The sequence below is a fragment of the Bos mutus genome, chromosome 1 (assembly GCF_027580195.1).
Source record: "Bos mutus isolate GX-2022 chromosome 1, NWIPB_WYAK_1.1, whole genome shotgun sequence".
In the NCBI taxonomy this organism is placed as follows: Eukaryota; Metazoa; Chordata; class Mammalia; order Artiodactyla; family Bovidae; genus Bos; species Bos mutus.
The window spans coordinates 64,987,581-65,006,302 of record NC_091617.1 but is presented as its reverse complement, the minus strand read 5'-3'; the positions used below and the strand labels follow the sequence as shown (position 1 = coordinate 65,006,302).

General features: G+C 37.3%; 1 protein-coding gene across 3 annotated transcripts in view; it reads right to left on the bottom strand.

The window, feature by feature from the left end:
- STXBP5L (syntaxin binding protein 5L) overlaps positions 1–18,722 on the bottom strand; it is a 338,367-nt gene that overhangs the window by 29,745 nt on the left and 289,900 nt on the right. For all 3 annotated transcript variants that reach the window (XM_070369985.1, XM_070369991.1, XM_070369994.1), the window contains one exon: positions 1,723–1,893. In XM_070369985.1, the coding sequence (XP_070226086.1) occupies positions 1,723–1,893 (171 nt within the window). The remainder of the gene's footprint in view (positions 1–1,722; positions 1,894–18,722) is intronic.

Sequence of the window (18,722 nt, the reverse complement as noted above, 5' to 3'; positions counted from 1 at the left end):
CTCCTCAGACTATTCTTTTTCTACAAACCAAAATAGAGTATTCCTAATTTTCCCTTCTCTATCCTTCAGCAAGTTTATAAAAATAACTTTTTAATAGAATTTAGATTTGAGAGGGAACACAGATATAAACTATGTATTTTACAGATTTGGAGATAGAGATGTAATTTTCCCCAAATCAACACGTTAGAGTTAGAAATGTCTAAAACTCAAAATCCCCAGCTCAGTCCAGTGACTGAAACTACTAATTCATTTACAGCCTTTACACTTTCCTTACATTCCTAGCTAATGTTTCAAAAATTTTCCATTCATGGTTCATCAACATTCAAAGTTGCTACTCATAGATACCTGTGAAAGAGAAGATCATATGCATGCTTATGATATTAAGTCTGATTCCACCAGACTTAACATGGTGGAATGTTAAAAAGCTAAAAATTCCATTTAAAAAAAAATTTTTGACCATGCCACTTCTATATGTGGAATCTTAGTTCCCTGACCAGGAATCAGATTCCATGCCCTCTGCAGTGCAAGTGCAAGGTCTCAACCATTCGACTGCCAGGAAAGTGCCTAAAAATTTTATTTTTAAAATTTGAATAATACAGATCATTACTGTCAAATTTTTAGAGGAGTGGTAAATGGTGGATTGGGCTTCCCAGGTGACACGGTGGTGAAGAATCCGCTTGCCAATGCAGGAGATGCAAGAGACAGGGTCAGGAAGATCCCCTGGAGGAGGAAATGGCAACCCAGTCTAGTATTCTTACGTGGAAAATTCCATGGACAGAGGAGCTTGGAGGGCTACAGTCCATGGGGTTGTGAAGTCAGACATGACTCAGCGACTGAGCACACTCACAAATGGTGAATTACTTTATAGCACAGAATTACCATAGCATATTCCTAAGATTACATTTTTTCTATTTCTAGTCCCAAAGCTTTTTATCAGAAAGGCAGTAGCAGAAGTTGTATGCGTGCTCAGTCGTGTCTGACTCTGTGTGACCGCATGGACTCTAGCCCACCAGGCTTCTCTCTGTCCATGGGATTTTCCTGGCAAGAATACTGGAGTGGATTGCCATATTCTCCTCCAGGGGGATCTTCCTGGTCCAGGAATCGAACCTGTGTCTCCTGCATTGACAGGTGGTTTCTTTACCACTGAGCCACCTGCAGCAGTTACAGGATTCCTCCTTTTTTGTTTTTTTTTTTAATCTTTCTTAATCTAGGCCTTCTGACTCATGTACTTTATATTCCCTGTCCCCAACGCTAATTCCATAAATAAGCAAATAATCCTCTCTTTTTAAAACATAAGATTGCAAACTAGAATTTAATGTCTTGCCTTTTTCTTGGTCACATTCTCTTAATAGTTGAGGAAACAAAGGTTATAAGACAGTAAATAATTGTCTACAGATAGAAATACCAAGAGGCTTACTGTTGAGATGGAAAGAAAGTAGGAGTATACAGAACAGATTAATACATAGGTCTCACTTTGTACAGAGGAGATGGAAACCTACCCATAAACAGAAGCATTCTGGTTTTAGAGATGAAAGAGGTGTAGTGAGGAATGGATCTGGATTCATGGCTACAGCCCGACCAGGTTCTCAGTTGCTCATTGTCTAGAGTTAACCAGCTTTTCATATTTTTACATGTGACCACAATCCCTTGTCCCTCAGCTCCTAATTCCCGTGGTATGTCAAATTTCAATTGTATCCACAAAAATCCATATGTTTAACCTACCTTCTGTTGTAACTGGCAAAGAAATCTCCATGCAAGCAGCTGACTGTGCTTTTCGAAATGGTGGTCTTCCAGGACCCCAGCGATTTATTTTTGAAACATCAGCACTGGAAAGTCGTTTTCCAGAACTGCAGCTCTGAGAAGTGGGACTTGTGCAGTGTCCATTTACGTGGTCTGTACCAAAAGGAAGAAGGCAACATAAATATCATAATTAATTCTTAATATAAGGGAATAAGTGTGTAGATTAATAAATGGAGGGAGAATTCCTTGTTTTTAAACCATTTAAAGATGGCTAAGTCCTTGTTTTAGTCATAATTTCAATAGCTAGCCAGATTTTTCATAATTATTAAATATATTCATCTTTTAAATCTGACTAACATAGTTAAAATTTATATTTTCATTATGTATTCTACCATTTAATGGCAGTACAAAATAGGTTATAGTACTAGACTTTCTTTTGCATAATGTAAATATACACCTGTTTATATAAGTTTTGGAAGAACTTCAAGTGCTTAGGGTTTAAAATATAGAACAGAAGCATTTTACTGCAAAGTTGAGAATGGTACATAAGGATATTGACTCTACAGCCAGACTGCCTGGGCTCAAATCCCAGTTCTACCACCTACTGGTTGTATACATTTTTGCAGACTTCATAGTTTAGTTTCCTCTTGATTGGGACTATTACTATCTAACTCATGGAGCTTTTGTGATAACATGTTATATGCCAGAAACTTCCTGGTATATAGTAAACTGAACAAAGATAAATTACTACTGTCATTTTTGTTTTGACATTATTACTGCCATTTTGAACTCCAACTATTCCACTAAAGTTGCTCAAGTCTAAGACCAAATAGTACTGTTTATTTTAGAGCCTGTGGATTTATCTGTTCTGATAGAATTTAAAAATTTGGAATAATTGCACTAAAATAGTCAATGCTAACACATATTATTTGAAACATCATCTCATAGATCAACAATATTCAGAATACATTTTAAAATGTGCTTATGATCCAGCAATCCCACTGCTGGGCATACACACTGAGGAAACCAGAATTGAAAGAGACACGTGTACCCCAATGTTCATCGCAGCACTGTTTATAATAGCCAGGACATGGAAGCAACCTAGATGTCCATCAGCAGATGAATGGATAAGAAAGCTATGGTACATATACACAATGGAGTATTACTCAGCCATTAAAAAGAATACATTTGAATCAGTTCTGATGAGGTGGATGAAACGAGCCTATTATACAGAGTAAGCCAGAAAGAAAAACACCAATACAGTATACTAACACATATATATGGAATTTAGAAAGATGGTAACAATAACGCTGGATACGGGACAGCAAAAGAGACACTGATGTATAGAATAGTCTTTTGGACTCTGTGGAAAAGGGAGAGGGTGGGATGATCTGGGAGAATGGCATTGAAATATGTATAATATCATATATGAAATGAGTCGCCAGTCCAGGTTCGATGCACGATACTGGATGCTTGGGGCTGGTGCACTGGGACGACCCAGAGGGATGGTATGGGGAGGGAGGAGGGAGGAGGGTCCAGGATGGGGAACACATGTATACCTGTGGCGGATTCATTTTGATATATGGCAAAACCAATACAATATTGTAAAGTTAAAAAATAAAATTTTAAACAATAAAAAATAAAATGTGCTTCTTTGGCTATTCAAAGGACAGAGTTAAACAGAACCATGTTTAATGTTCATATTGGACATGGGAACTGGCACTCAGTATCCACTCCATTACAGCTTTTCTATATTGAGGAATTTGAAAACTTAAAATATACATTCTCTGGATCCCCTTGTAGTTAGTGCAAAGATGAGAATTAGGTTTCACCATTTAAATGCACTAGTGTGTTTTACTATTTTTTTTTTAATGAGTTAACATTTATTGAATACTTCAATGCCAGGCATTTTACATACATTACTGATTTAATCTTCACAACAACTATGCAGGGTAGGTGCTCTATCCTGATTTTGCAGATGAGGAAAATGAAGGTCAAAAAATGTTCAGAAAATTATCTAATGTTACATAAGCAGTACTCATGGAGTCAGGATTCTAATCCAGATTTTTATCACTTAGTGTCTGTATGCTTAAAAACTAGGCCATTGGGTCAGCTAATATATTTGGTAAGGATTAGCAATTTTGATGATGTATTTAGGAGGGTTTAGGAGTAGCTTATGTAATATTCATTGAGCTCCTAGTCTCTTGGGACCAGTTGTCTTCCATATTAACACAGATTTATCAGACAGAAAGGCATAAATATCACATGATAAGTTAGCTACGGGGAAGTAGAAGTCAAGAGTTCTGCCTCTCCTTCACTATTGAATCTAGTCTTATAAATAGGAAAAACACTGAGGGCAACAGCCGGTACCAACAAAGACATAGAGTAGGTTCAGTTCAGTTCAGTCGCTCAGTCATGTCCAACTCTGCGACCCCATGGACTGCAGCATGCCAGGCCTCCCTGTCCATCACCAACTCCCAAAGTTCACTCAGACTCACATCCATCGAGTCGGTGATGCCATCCAGCCATCTCATCCTCTGGTGTCCCTGTCTCCTCCTGCTCCCAACGGCAATTACTTTAGGGATACAAACTGCAAATATAAGCCACGCTGCTCCGGGCATATCAGTTAGGATCTACCCAGGTGTGAAAGCTTGTTTTAGGGCTTATTCGGAGTAATTTGGGATGAGTTACAGCCCTCTTCACACTCACTCATCTAGGTTCAAGAATACATGGCAGAGCTCTGAAAATAGTAAAATTTGTTCACCTAGCCAGGACTCTTTGGACTTGCTAAGTGAAAGTGCCTGCCTATCTATTACCATCTTTTGGTGGCTGTTTTTTGTGAACATTGTTTCATTTGAGCTTATAATAGGGTAGTATCAATTATTAGATTACTCAACATGCTGGTCTGTTTTTTTCCCTACCCCCTGTATGGCCCAATTTTCCCCATCTTATGGTTGACTCATGAGGTCTGGCTGACATTACCATATCAGGGCAACTCAGAGTCTTTGGCCATATTCTTCTGTCTTCAATAGGGCTGATTAACTTAAAGGATTTCTTTTTGTAGCTTAAATTTTTTTTTAATATAATAAATTTGCTTAATATTTTTTTCTTAGTACAGTAAATATTCAAGACAGATATGAATACTATAAAACACTTATGAAGAAATTTGGTTATAGCCCAGACATAGTCATTCTGAAAATTTCTATTAATGATACTAAATACAAAAACTTCTATTGATATAATTATTCACTGTAGTTTTAGTAAGAGATAAAAATTGGAAGCCAGCTATCCTTTACAATTCAGCATAAACTTATAGGTACATTGTGCTATGTATCACATGCTGCTGCTGTTAAGTCATGTCAGTCGTGTCTGACTCTGTGTGACCCCATAGATGGCAGCCCACCAGGCTCCCCTGTCCCTGGGATTCTCCAGGCAAGAACACTGGAGTGGGTTGCCATTTCCTTCTTCAATGCATGAAAGTGAAAAGTGAAGGTGAAGTCACTCAGTTGTGTCCAACTCTTTGTGACCCCATGGACTGCAGCCTACCAGGCTCCTCCGCCCATGGGATTTTCCAGGCAAGAGTACTGGAGTGGGTCGCCAGTGCCTTCTCCGATGTATCACATAATAGAGTATTATAGTCTTTAAAAATGTTTTTGAAATGCTTGTTGAATCTTATATCTACATCATGTGTTTCAGTTAGCTCTTTGCATACAGACCATTCCAAATGTTAATAAATGTAAACTAAAAATCATTTTGGGCTTCCCTGATGGCTCAGCAGTAAAAAGTCCACTTGCAATGCAGGAGCTGCAGATTAAATCCCTGGTTTGAGAAGATCCCTGAGAAGGGCATGGCAAACCACTCCAACCCATCTGCCAATGTAGGAGACATAAGAGACGTGGGTTTCATCCCTGGGTCAGGAAGATCCCCTGGAGGAGGGCATGGCAAACCACTCCAGTATTCTTGCTTGGAGAATCCCATGGACAGAGGAGCCTGGTAGGCTACAGTCCATATGGTTGCAAAGAGTATACGACTGAAGCAACTTAGCATGCACCACAATCCTTTTATTATGCTTACAGATTGTGAGAGAAAGGAGTTAAACTAAGGCAAGGTAGCGATATTATTTCCATGATGTCTGGGGCATTAGTTAAGAATACTTGAATGACTGAGGGCTTGGAATCTTTAGGAGGCTTCTTTACTCACATGCCTGGGTTAGAATGACTCAAAAGTTGAACTCAGTTGGGACTGTCAGTGGTGACTTTGTTAGGAGGCTTGGGCTTCCTCATGGCATGGTGGCCTTTTTACATGGTGCATGGTGGGTTAGGGCTCAAAAAGTTTGACAAGTGGTTTTGAAATGGAAGCAATCTTTCTGCTGCTTTGGTGTTACTACAATGGAGATTTTGCTTTGTTTTTGAAAGCAACATTCCAGCATCCAGTCACAAGCTTTTTGTATGTCAAGAGGCAGTTGTAGTAGAATCCTGATCTTATAAAAGTGTGGTCTTCAGTTCAACAATTGATTGGTAGTAGTCTTCTAACAGTAGCAAAGTTGTCTGCTTCCTTGATATATCTGTTGATGGCCTTATTCAGAAAGTCATACCTGTAGGCCAAGCTTAGGGTTGTCTCCAATCTTTCAGTGACTTGATAAACACCTAGTTTCTTGTATTAAATCACTTTCTGCATAATATTACTAGAATGGTTTTTGTTTCCCAGTTGCTTTCTGATTACAATAATGTTTTAGCTCTGCTATAGTGCTCTATGCCATTTAGATAAAATTCAATATTCTAAAAAATTCAACCTTAGAACAATAAGCAGATTAAAACCAATGGGAAACTTTACAAAAAGCTTTTCAAGTCTAAAAAAAAGAAATTACAATGTTCTTTTAAATTAGCTGATTCTCTTGTATCTCTAAATCAAGATTTGATTTGGTGTACACACTGTATAAAGTACAACAATGACTTACTGAAAAATCACTTACTGTTTCCAGTTTAAATTATTTTTAACATAGTCGTTGCCAAAGCTTTATAGGAGTACGTAAATGAAGATTTAATTTTATACTTGGTACACTAGTATAGTTAAACTTTTTACTATACCATACAATTCCTAGAAAATGAAAATTACTATTATGCTTATGCCACAGGGGTGATTCTTTGGTGAAATAAATATTGAACATAAGACTAAATCAAAATAAGCATTGGATTTTAAAACTCATGAAAATAAATGTAAAAAGACTTTAGCTCGGGATCTTTAGGAGTCTTTTTAAATGTAAAAAGACTCTGGCTTTTTACATATATATTGACTATATAAAATATAGCTAATATCAAACAATTGGTTAAAATACCTGAAAACTCACCTAACTTTACCTTTGCTTACTTTTATATTAATAGTTAAGAGGAAACTCTTCTTTCACTCCCTCCCTTCTTACTCATTAGTAAGTAATGAGTTGGTTGGAGGACAAGCTGGTTAATTGACTTAATGTTTGCTTGATTAATTTTAAGTAGGAAAATAATTTATTAAAGTATATTAGGCAGTTCACAATCTCAGGGAGAACCTGTGAGTTATACTCAGGTTTGCAGCCAAAAACAATACCCAGCCATACTGGAACTGAGTTACTTTTTAGATGATGCTGATGATGCAGGGGCCTGTATGCCATGAGCTGCGCTACTGCTGACCTGATACAGTAGACCATCTCTGCTGTTATACTCACTAAAACTGAGTATAGTTTTTACCTGTATTTCAGTTTTTGACTGTCAGATAAGGAAATATCATCTTTCTCTTTGTGCTGACACTTTGAGGTTTTTAAGCACTTGAGGGCATTTTTCTGAAGAACTTTAAGCTGAAGACCCAAAGTGACTAAATCACACACCTCCCTTGAAGTTAGTTTGATTTTTATTCCCAGTTTAATCTGGCTCTTCTATAGCAAAGTTTTCATGACTATGATTTTTTACATGTTTATATACTCATTCATGTTTACTCTCTGCAATCCAAAGTTTCAAAGAGGTTCTTCTTTATTAATAATTCCCCTTTTGTTTTTTCAAGTTTAGTTTCTATTGCATTCATTTAAGTGAAAGTTTAAAAACTATTTGGGACCAAATTTCCAGTCTTTGAGAAAATTATCTCTTAATGACAGTACTGCCTTAGGCTTTGTCACTTTTTAACCTGGAATAGCAATATATTTAAAAAATTTTTAGCTTTAGTATAATTTCCATACAAAATTGTAAGATATTTAAAGTGTACATTGTGTAGATCTGGTATACATATACATTAGGGGAAATCCTCATAATCTATTTAGTTAACACATCCATCTCCTCACATACTTATTTTTGGTGAGAATACAAGTTCTATCCTATTAGAAGAGTTCTATTAGCAAATTTCAATTATATATTGCAGTGTTATGAAAAATACTCATCCTGTTTACATTAGGTCCTCTGACCTTATCTTACAGCTGAGAGTCTATACGCTTTTATATACCTCTCCTATTATTCCCACTCACCAATCCCTGGCAACCACTATTCAACTGTCTGTTCTGAAGTTGACTTTTCTTTTTTTGTAGTCAACATAAAAGTGATGCCATGCAGTATTTGCTTCTTCTCTGTAGCTTATTTCACATCACATCACATCTACCACACGGTCCACCATTTTTCTGGCGAATACCACACTTTCAACCTTTCTCGTGGCTGAATAACATTCCTCTGAGTGAGTGTATCACCTCTGCTTTATCAATTCATGTATTGATGGACACTTAGCTTGTTTCCTTATCTTGGCTATTGTGAATAATGCTGAAGTAAACATCGGAATGCAGGTATGCCTTAATAGACTGTTTTCATTTACATTGGATATATACCTAGAAGTGGAATTGCTGGATCATATGGTAGTTCTATTTTTAATTTTTTGAGGAACCACCAAATTGTTTTCCATAGTGGCTGTACTAATTTGTGTACCAAGAGTGCACATCCAGACGGGCATTTCACATGATGTACTCTGTATAGAAGTTAAATAAGCAGGGTGACAATATACCGCCTTGACGTACTCCTTTCCTGATTTGGAACCAGTGTTGTTCCATGTCCACTTCTAACTGCTACTTCTTGACCTGCATACAGATTTCTCAGGAGGCAGGTCAGGTGGTCTGGTATTCCCATCTCTTGAAGAATTTTCCATAGTTTGTTGTGATCCACACAGTCAAGGGCTTTAGTGTAGTCAATGAAGCAGATGTTTTTCTGGAATTCTCCTGCTTTTTCTATGATCCAATGGATGTTGGCAATTTGATCTCCAGTTCCTCTGCCTTTTCTAAATCCAACTTGAACGTCCGGAAGTTCTCAGTACACATACTGTTGACACCTAAGCTTGGAGAATTTTGAGCATTACTTTGCTAGCATGTGGGTTGAGTGCAATTGTGAGGTAATTTGAGCATTCTTTGGCATTGCCTTTCTTTAGGATTGGAATGAAAACTGACCTTTTCCAGTCCTGTGGCCACTGCTGAGTTTTCCAAATTTGTTGGCATATTGAGTGCAGCACTTTAACAGCATCATCTTTTAGGATTGGAAATAGCTCAACTGGAATTCCATCACCTCCACTAGCTTTGTTTGTAGTGTTATTTCCTAAGGCCCACCCACTTGACTTTGCACTCCAGGATGTCCAGCTCTAGATGAGTGATCACACCATCGTGGTTATGTTGGTCATTAAGACCATTTTTGTATAGTTCTTCTGTGTATTCTTGCCACCTCTTCTTAATCTCTTATGCTCTGTTAGGTCCATACCACTTCTGTCCTTTATTGTGCCCATCTTTGCATGAAATGTTCCTTTGGTATTTCAAATTTTCTTGAAGATATCGCTAGTCTTTCCCATTCTGTTGTTTTCCTCTATTTCTTTGCATTGATCACTGAGGAAGGCTTTCTTATCTCTCCTTGCTATTCTTTGGGACTCTGCATTCAAAAGGGAAAAAAATCTTTCCATTTCTCCTTTGCCTTTTGTTTCTCATCTTTTCTCAGGTATTTGTCAATTGACAATAGCTGTTCTTATTACAATGTGGTGTGTTAGTTTCAAGTGTGCAGCAGAGTGGTACATGTATGTGTATATATACATATATTTTTCAGATTCTTCTCCCTTATGTTGTTGTTGTTCACTCACTACTTTGTGTCAGACTCGTTGCAACCCCATGGACCCCAGCACATCAAGCCTCCCTGTCCCTCATGATCTCCCAATGTTTGCCCAAGTTCATGTCCATTTAATCAGTGATGCTATCCACCCATCTCTTCCTCTGCCACCGTCTTCTCCTTTTGCCTTCAATCTTTTCCAGCATTAGGGTCTTTTCCAGTGAGTCAACTCTTCGCATCAGGTGGCCAAAGTATTGGAGCTTCAGCTTCAGTCCCTCCAATGAGTATTCAGGGTTGATGTCCTTTCAGATTGACTGGTTTGATCTCCTTGCTGTCCAAGGGACTCTCAAGCATCCACTCCAGCACCAAAATTCAGAAGCATCAATTTTTCAGTGCTCAGCCTTCCTTATTGTTATAGGTTATTACAAATATTGAGTGCAGTTCCCTGTGGTATACAGTAGGTCCTTTGTGGTTATCTATTTTATATATAGTGGTGTGTATCTGTTAATTTCCAATTTACTCCTCCCTCTTTTCCCCCTTAGGTAACTGTAAGTTTGTTTGTATTCTATGGGTCTGTTTCTGTTTTGCAAATAAGTTCATTTCTATCTTTTTTTTTTTTTTTTTTACATTCTACATAGAAGTAGTATCATATGTTTCTCTTTGTCTGGCTTTGCTTAGCATCATAATCTCTAGGTCCACATATTGCTGCAAATGGCATGACAGCTATCTAACATGTTTAGGATGATATCTCATTATGGTTTTGATTTGCATTTCTCTAATGATTAGTGATGTTAGGCCCCTTTTCATGAACTTGTTAGCCATTTCCATGTCGTCTTTGGAAAAGTGTCTATTTGGTTCCTCTGCCCATTTTTAAAATCAGATTGTTTGATTTTTGTCATTGAGTTGTATGACCTCTATATATTTTGTAATCCCTTAGAGGATGCATGATTTACAGATATTTTCTCCCATCCTGAAGGTTTCCATTTCATTTGTTGATGGTTTCACTTGTACAGAAGCTTTTTTCAGTTTGTAGTTTATTTTTGGTTTTGTTGCCTTTGCTTTAGGTATAAAATCCAAAAAAAAATATTGCTAGGACTGATGTCAATAAGCATATTGCCTATGTTTTCTTCTAGAAGTTTTAAGGTTTCAGGTCTTAAGTTCAAGTCTTTAATCCATTTTGAGTTGCTTTTCTGTATGGTGTAAGACAGAAGTTGTTATATTCTTTAACTGTCCAGTTTTCCTAGCACCATTTATTGAAAAGAATACTTTCCCTATTGTATATTTTAGGCTTCTTTGTCATAAATCAGTTGGCCTAAATGCACATAAATCATATGTGCATGAGTTTATTTCTGGGTTCTCTTCTCTGTGCCATTGATATGTTTGTTTTTGTGCCAATACCATATTGTTTTGACTGCTATAGCTTTATTATAAAACTTTGAAACCAGGAAGTGTGATGCCTCTAGCTTTGTCCTTTTCTCAAGATTGCTTTGACTATTAGGGAATCTTCTGGAGTTCCATACAAACTTCAGAAGTTTGTGTTCTAGTTCTGTGAAAAATACCATTGGAATTTCCATAGGTGGTTACATTAAATCTGTATTGGACATTTCAAAATATTAATTCTTCCAATCCATTGGCATGGAATATATTTCCATTTTTTGTGTCTTATTCAATTTCTTTCATTAATATTTTATTTTCAGTGTACAGACCTTTTACCTCCTTGGTAAAAATCTATTCCTGAATACTTTATTCTTTTAAGTGCAATTACAGATGGGACTGTGTTCTTAATTTCTCTAATCTTTGTTGTATAGAAATGCAATTGACTTTTACATATTGATTTTATACTTGAAATTTTGCTAAATTTGTTGATTAGTTTTAATGGTTTTTGGTAGAGTCTTTGTGGTTTTCTATAAAGATGTCATCTGCAAATAGAGAACGTTTTCCTTCTTCCTTGTTTGGATGCCCTCTATGTGTTTTTCTTGGAACTGCTCTTGCTAGAACTTCCAGTACTGTATTCAGTGAAAGTGGTGAGAATGGGCATCTTTCTCTTGTTCCTGATCTTGGAGGAAAATCTTTTCACTTCTAAGCATTATGTTAGTTGCGGCCTTGTCAGTATATTGTCTTCATTATGTTTAGGCACATTCCCTCTAGGCTCTGTTGTTAATTTTTATTAAAAAGAGATATTGAGTTTTGTCAGATACTTTTCCTGCATCTATTAAGATTATATGGTTTTTATTCATCATTTTGTTAATATGCTATATCACATTAATTTGCAGATGTCAAACCATCCTTTTATCCCTGGAATAAATTATACTTGATAAGATCCTCTTAAAGTACTGTTGAATTTAGTTTGATAGTATTTTGTTGCAGATTTTGAATCTATATTAGCCAGCGACATTGGCCTATTGTTTTCTTCTCTTGCGTCGTTTCTGGTTTTGGTAATGGTAGTATTGCTCTTGTAAAATGGGTTTGAAAGTGTTCACTTCTCTTCTGTGCCGCCTGCCAATGCATGAGACATAAGAGATGTATGTTTGATCCCCGGGTCAGAAGATCCCCTGGAGAAGGAAATGGCAACCCACTCGTGTACTCCTGCCTGGAGAATTCCATGGACAGAGAAGCCTGGTGGGTTAGAGTCCATAGCATTGCAAAGGGTCCGACATGACTGAAGCATGAGCATGAGCATGAAACTACTGTCCTGTCCTAAGAGTTCATTAATCCTTTTTCTGCTCCATCTAGCCTAGCATTGAATGCCTCTATTAAATTTTCTGTGAAGTTATTCTATTCTTCAGGTCTGTGATTTCTGTTTGAAAGTGAAAGTGTTAGTTGCTCAGTCGTGTCCTACTCCTTGGGGCTCCATGGACTGAGGCCTGCCAGGCTCCTCTGTCCATGGAATTCTTGAGGCAAGAATACTGGAGTGGATAGCCATTCTCTTCTCCAGGGGAAGTTTTCCACTCAGGGATTGAACTCAGATCTCCTGCATTGCAGGTGGATTCTTTACCATCTGAGCTACTTTCATATATTTTCTATCTCTTTGTTTAAATTCTCACTTTGTTCAGCATGGTGTTCTCTTATTTTGAACACTTTATCAGGTTAAGTCACTTATCTCTGTTTCACTATGGTCTGTTTCTTGAGTTTTATCCTCTTGTTGCAGTTATGTTCCTGTTTCTTTATTTTCCTACACTCTATGTGTTGGTTTCTACACAATAGACAAAATAGTCATCTCCCCCAAGCTTGATGGAGTGGCCTTTTATAGGAGATGAACCTTATTATTCAGCCTAGCTTGAGCTCTTGGCGGTCTTTCAATTCTTTGTGATTGTCTGAGCTCCTTTTTGCTCTTAGTGGCTCCCGGCTTTTGAGAGTATGCCAAGGCCTGTTTGGGCTTCCCCTGTGACTCAGCTGGTAAAGAATCTGCCTGCTACGTGGGAGACGTGGGTTCAGTCCCTTGGTTGGGAAGACCCCCTCGAGAAGGGAAAGGCTACCCACTCCAGTATTCTGGCCTGGAGAATTCCATGGACTGGATAGTCCATGGGCTTGCATAGAGTCGGACAAGCCTGAGCGACTTTCACTTTCACAAGACCTGGTTCCATGTGGGTGTTATCTCATTCATCCAATATTTAGGCATTAATAAGCTAGTTCTAGACTTCTTCCAAAGGAAATTGCTCCATTTAGAGCTACAGATTTGGTGTATCAGGGAGGAGTTGAGTTCAGAAGTCTTCTATGTTGTCATCTTGGACCATTACTGTAAATAACAAAAAAATTATGACATTAAAATGCCAATATATCCTGATCGATGCTGAAGGAGCAAAGTGACACCTTACCCTGCACCGTATAAGTAAGTGTTCACTTCAAGCCGTGTATTAAGAGTGGGAAGAGAGGGGGGGAAAAACAACAACAGGTGTACGCTGAGGTAAACAAGAAAGTTAGTCTAAACAGTCTCCAAAGAGATGAAATCTTGAGTTGCTAAATTATTCATTGCTTAACAAAATGTTTTTATTCCTGAAATTTGCAAAACTGATGTCAAAGATATAATAATCATGTGGGTAAAATTATCCGCCACTCCTATTATGAACAAATTACCTAAATTTTGAAAAAGCTTATGGGGTTTTTGTTTCTTTGAAATATCTGTTGCAATTTACATTCAGTGAGTCAGTTCTTCATATTCTGAACTCCTTGTAAAACACAAATCAATACATGCGGTCGCAATGAGTTGGACACGACTGAGTGACTAACAGGGGCTTCCCTGGTGGTTTAGCAGTGAGGAACCCACCTGCCAATGCAGGAGACTTAAGCGACCTGGGTTTAATCCCTGGGCTGGGGAGGATCCCCTGGAGTAGGAAAGGACAACCCGCTCCAGTATTCTTGCCTAGAGAATCCCATGGACAGAGGAGCCTGGCGGGCTACAGTCCATGGGATTGCAGAGTCAGACACAACTGAGCAACTAAACAGCAATGCTTTTGTGTCTGAATATTCCTTTTACAATGCACTGTTCATACAATAAATGTTTTCTAAGTCATGTGAAAACTTATAATGAATAGTTTGAATCTATTCCTTTTGAGGGGGGAAATCTAATATACTAAGTTAAAATTATTTGGTTTAAAAATTGAGTTTTATTATTGTATTAGTTCAGTTCAGTTCAGTCGCTTAGTCATGTCTGACTCTCTGCAACCCCATGAAGTGCAGCACGCCAGGATTCCCTGTCCATCACCAGCTCCCGGAGCGTATTCAAACTCATGTCCATCAAGTTGGTGATGCCACCCAACTATCTCATCCTCTGTTGTCCCCTTCTCCTGCCTTCAATCCTTCCAAGCATGAGGGTCTTTTCCAATGAGTCAGTTCTTCGCATCAGGTGGCCAAAGTATTGGAGCTTCAGGTTCAGCATCAGTCCTTCCAATGAATATTCATGACTGATCTCCTTTAGGATGAACTGGTTGAATCTCCTTGCAGTCCAAGGGACTCCCAAGAGTCTTCTCCAATACTACAGTTCAAAAGCATCAGTTCTTCGGTGCTCAGCTTTCTTTATGGTCCAATTCTCACATCTATACATGACCACTGGAAAAACCATAGCTTTGACTAGACAGACCTTTGTTGGCAAAGTAATGTCTCTGCTTTTGAATATGCGGTCTAGGTCAAGGCTATATATTGTCACCATACTTATTTAATTTATATGCAGAGTACATCATGTGAAATTCTGGCTGGATGAAGCACAAGCTAGAATCAAGATTGCTGGGAGAAATATCAATAACCTTAGATACGCAGATGACACCACCCTTATGGCAGAAAGTGAAGAACTAAAGAGCTTCTTGATGAAAGTGAAAGAGAAGAGTGAAACATTTGGCTTAAAACTCAACATTCAAAAAACTAAGATCATGGCATCCGTTCCCATCATTTCGTGGCAAATAGATGGGAAAACAATGGAAACAGTCAGAGTCTTTATTTTGGGGGCTCCAAAATACTGCAGATGGTGACTGCAGCCATGAAATTAAAAGATACTCGCTCCTTGGAAGAAAAGCTATGACCAACCTAGACAGCATATTATTGTATATACTATGGATATTATGCTCTAAAAGTGTTCTGTAGATACTATAGCTTCTACCTCCAATTTACTGTTTGAAAATAACTTTTAATTTTAAAATTTTAGCTTAATTCTCTCAGTTTAACCTCCCATTTATTTTTAAAAAATTTTAATTGGAGGATGATTGCTCTACAATATTGTGTTGGTTTCTGCTGTACAACAACATGAGTCAACTATATGTATATCCTCTTCTTGAGCCTCCTTTCCTCCACACTCCCCATCTCCACCCTCTAGGTCATCATAGAGCACTGAGCTCAGTTCCTTGTGCTATATAGTTGTTTCCCTCTAGCTTTCTACTTTATACATGGTACTGTATGTATGTCAGTGCTACTCTTTCAATTCATCCCACCCTCTCCTTCCCCCACTGTGCCCACAAGTGTTCTCTACATCTGCATCTCTGCTGCTGCTGCTGCTAAGTCGCTTCAGTTGTGTCTGACTCTGTGCGACCCCATCGACGGCAGCCCACTAGGCTCCTCTGTCCCTGGGATTCTCCAGGCAAGAATGCTGGAGTGGGTTGCCATTTCCTTCTCCAATGCATGAAAGTGAAAAGTGAAAGTGAAGTTGCTCAGTCATGCCTGACTCTTAGCGACCCCATGGACTGCAGCCCACCAGGCTCCTCCATCCATGGGATTTTCCAGGCAAGAGTACTGGAGTGGGGTGCCATTGCCTTCTCCGTCTGCATCTCTACTACCTCTTATTTAGACAGAGCGTTAACATTTTCTTTGAGTATCCTTCCATAATTTTTTTTTTTCAAAAGAAGGGGAAGCACATTTCACAGTATTTCATGCCTTGATTTTTTTTTTCATTTCACACTTGCCTTGGAGACCATAGTACATAGATATACTTAATTGTTTATATAGAGACAAAGTTTCCATTTTGGGGGCTATATAACAATTTGACTATTTTCTTATTAATGAATCTTAGGGTTTCAGTCTTTACTATTTCAAAGCAAACTTTAATGACCACAGTAATACTTCTTTGCACATGTGTGATTATATCTGTGGAATGAATTCTCAGAATTGAAATTGCTTGGCAAAAGAATAAATATTTTAGATTTTGACTGCAAAAGGTTTCCAAAAATAATAACCAATTTACATCCCCAACAACAGTATATAAGAACTTCAGTTTCCCAACATCTTCACCCAATTTTTCTTCATACAATTCTTTGATATTTATTGCTGTAATAGGAAAAATACTGTTTTAATATTCACTTCTTTAATAAGGAGTTTCGGTACCTTTTTATTTTCAGTTCTGTTCAGTCACTCAGTCGTGTCTGACTCTGCGACCCTATGGACTGCAGTACACCAGGCCTTCCTGTCCATCACCAACTCCCAGAGTTTACTCAAAGTCATGTCCATTGAGTTGGTGATGCCATCCAACCATCTCATCCTCTGTTGAATGGCACTGTTTATTTTAAACACACTTATTTCTTCCTCTGTGAAGTACCAGTACTTAACCTTTATAAATTTGTCTAGTGTTTTCTTCCTTTTTTTGTTTTCTTGTATGAGAACTTTCCACATTATAGAAACTAATCTTATTTGTCAAATTATTACAGACTGTCATTTGTCTTTTTTTCTCTATATAATCAAATTTATCAATCTTTTTTTGTTTTTACATGGGTATTGACTTTTATGCCACCTGTAGCAAAGCCTTTTTAAAATTAATTTTTATTGGAGTGTAGTTGCTTTACAGTGTTGTATGTTTCTGCTGTATAGCAAAGTAAATAGTTACATATACAATATGATATAATAATAACTTCTCATTTTAGATTTTTCCCCCCCATTTAGGTCACAACAGAGAATGGAGTAGCTCTGTGTCATACTGTAGGTTCTCATTATACATCTCTCTGTTTTACACACAGTAGTGTGTATATGTCAGTCCCAATCTCCCAGTTCACCCAATTACCATCCCTAGCTCAGCTGGTAGGAATCCACCTACAATGCAGGAGACTGCAGTTCGATTCTTGGGTTGGGAAGATCCCCTGGAGAAGGGAAAGCTACCCGCTCCAGTACTGTCTGGAGAATCCCGTGGACAGAGGAGCCTGGCAGGCTACAGTCCACGGGGTGGTAAAAAGTCTGACTGGACTGAGCGACTTTCACTTTCACCATCCCTTACCTTCTTGGTATTCCACAACCTTGTTCTTTACATCTGTGTTTCTATTTCTGAGCAAAGCCTTATTCCAAGAATATATATATTTCTTAATCTCAGTTTTATTCATTTATTTTTTTATGTATTTCTCATGTTTTCTTCTAGCCTTTTTATGGTTTCTCTATATTTTTATCATCTAGAATTAATTTTGGCTTATGGAGATTATTTTTCAGAGGCCTAGTTACTCATTCTAACATTTATTGAATGACCTACCTTATTTTCAAGGCTACTTTTTTTTTTTCTGCATCTGGTTCAGAAATAATTTACTCAAACTCAAATGAACGAAATAAAACAATGTGCAAGTTTTGGATGTATCTAGATCTTTTTCAGAACTTGACTCTAAAACCACTTATTTACAATGACAAAATTTATATATGAATTTGGGTCTTTTTCTGGATTTTGTGTTCTACTGATTGAACTTTTTATACATCAGTACCAAAAATGGTATGATTATTAGTAGATATATGTTTTAAACTGTAATTTTATATTGTATTTAACTATCTGGTAGGGCTAGACCTCATTTATGACTCTTGTTTTTCAGAATTGTCCTGGCTGTCTTATATGTATACCTTTTCAGATGAATTTTAAAATTATAATTTTTACTCCTCTGAAAAATCAGTTATTTTCAGTGGAATTATTTATTTCTAAAGTATAAAATGTACACCAATTTCAAATCTTCTTGTCCAAAAGGAAGAAAGCAGTGTATGTTTTACAATTAATACAAGTCCTTTAAATGTTCTTTAATGGAGGTTAAATCATTTTCACATAGATCCTATGGATTCAAGTTCATTACTCCATATTTAATCTTTTTAATAGCATTATAAATGAGTTTTTCCCAATTTTAAAACTGACTTTTGTTTAGTTTTGGGGTATGAATTTGTAAACAGACACATCACTGCATACTCACTCTATTTTTATTCGTTTCCCATTGATTCTCTTAAGATTTCAGGTATAAAAATTTATTCCCTATAAGTGTACTTTTTATTGCATTTTTTGAACACATATATGTAATATATCTTTCCCCTATTTAACTGCATTGGCTAGAACTTTAAATGTACGCTAAGAATCTACAGATTGTAAACTAGTTTTTAGATGTCTGAAAAAGACATTGTTCCCCCTCATTCTTGGATCCTTATTTGACAATTACATTCCTTAGCACAGGTTGTGATATAATTGAC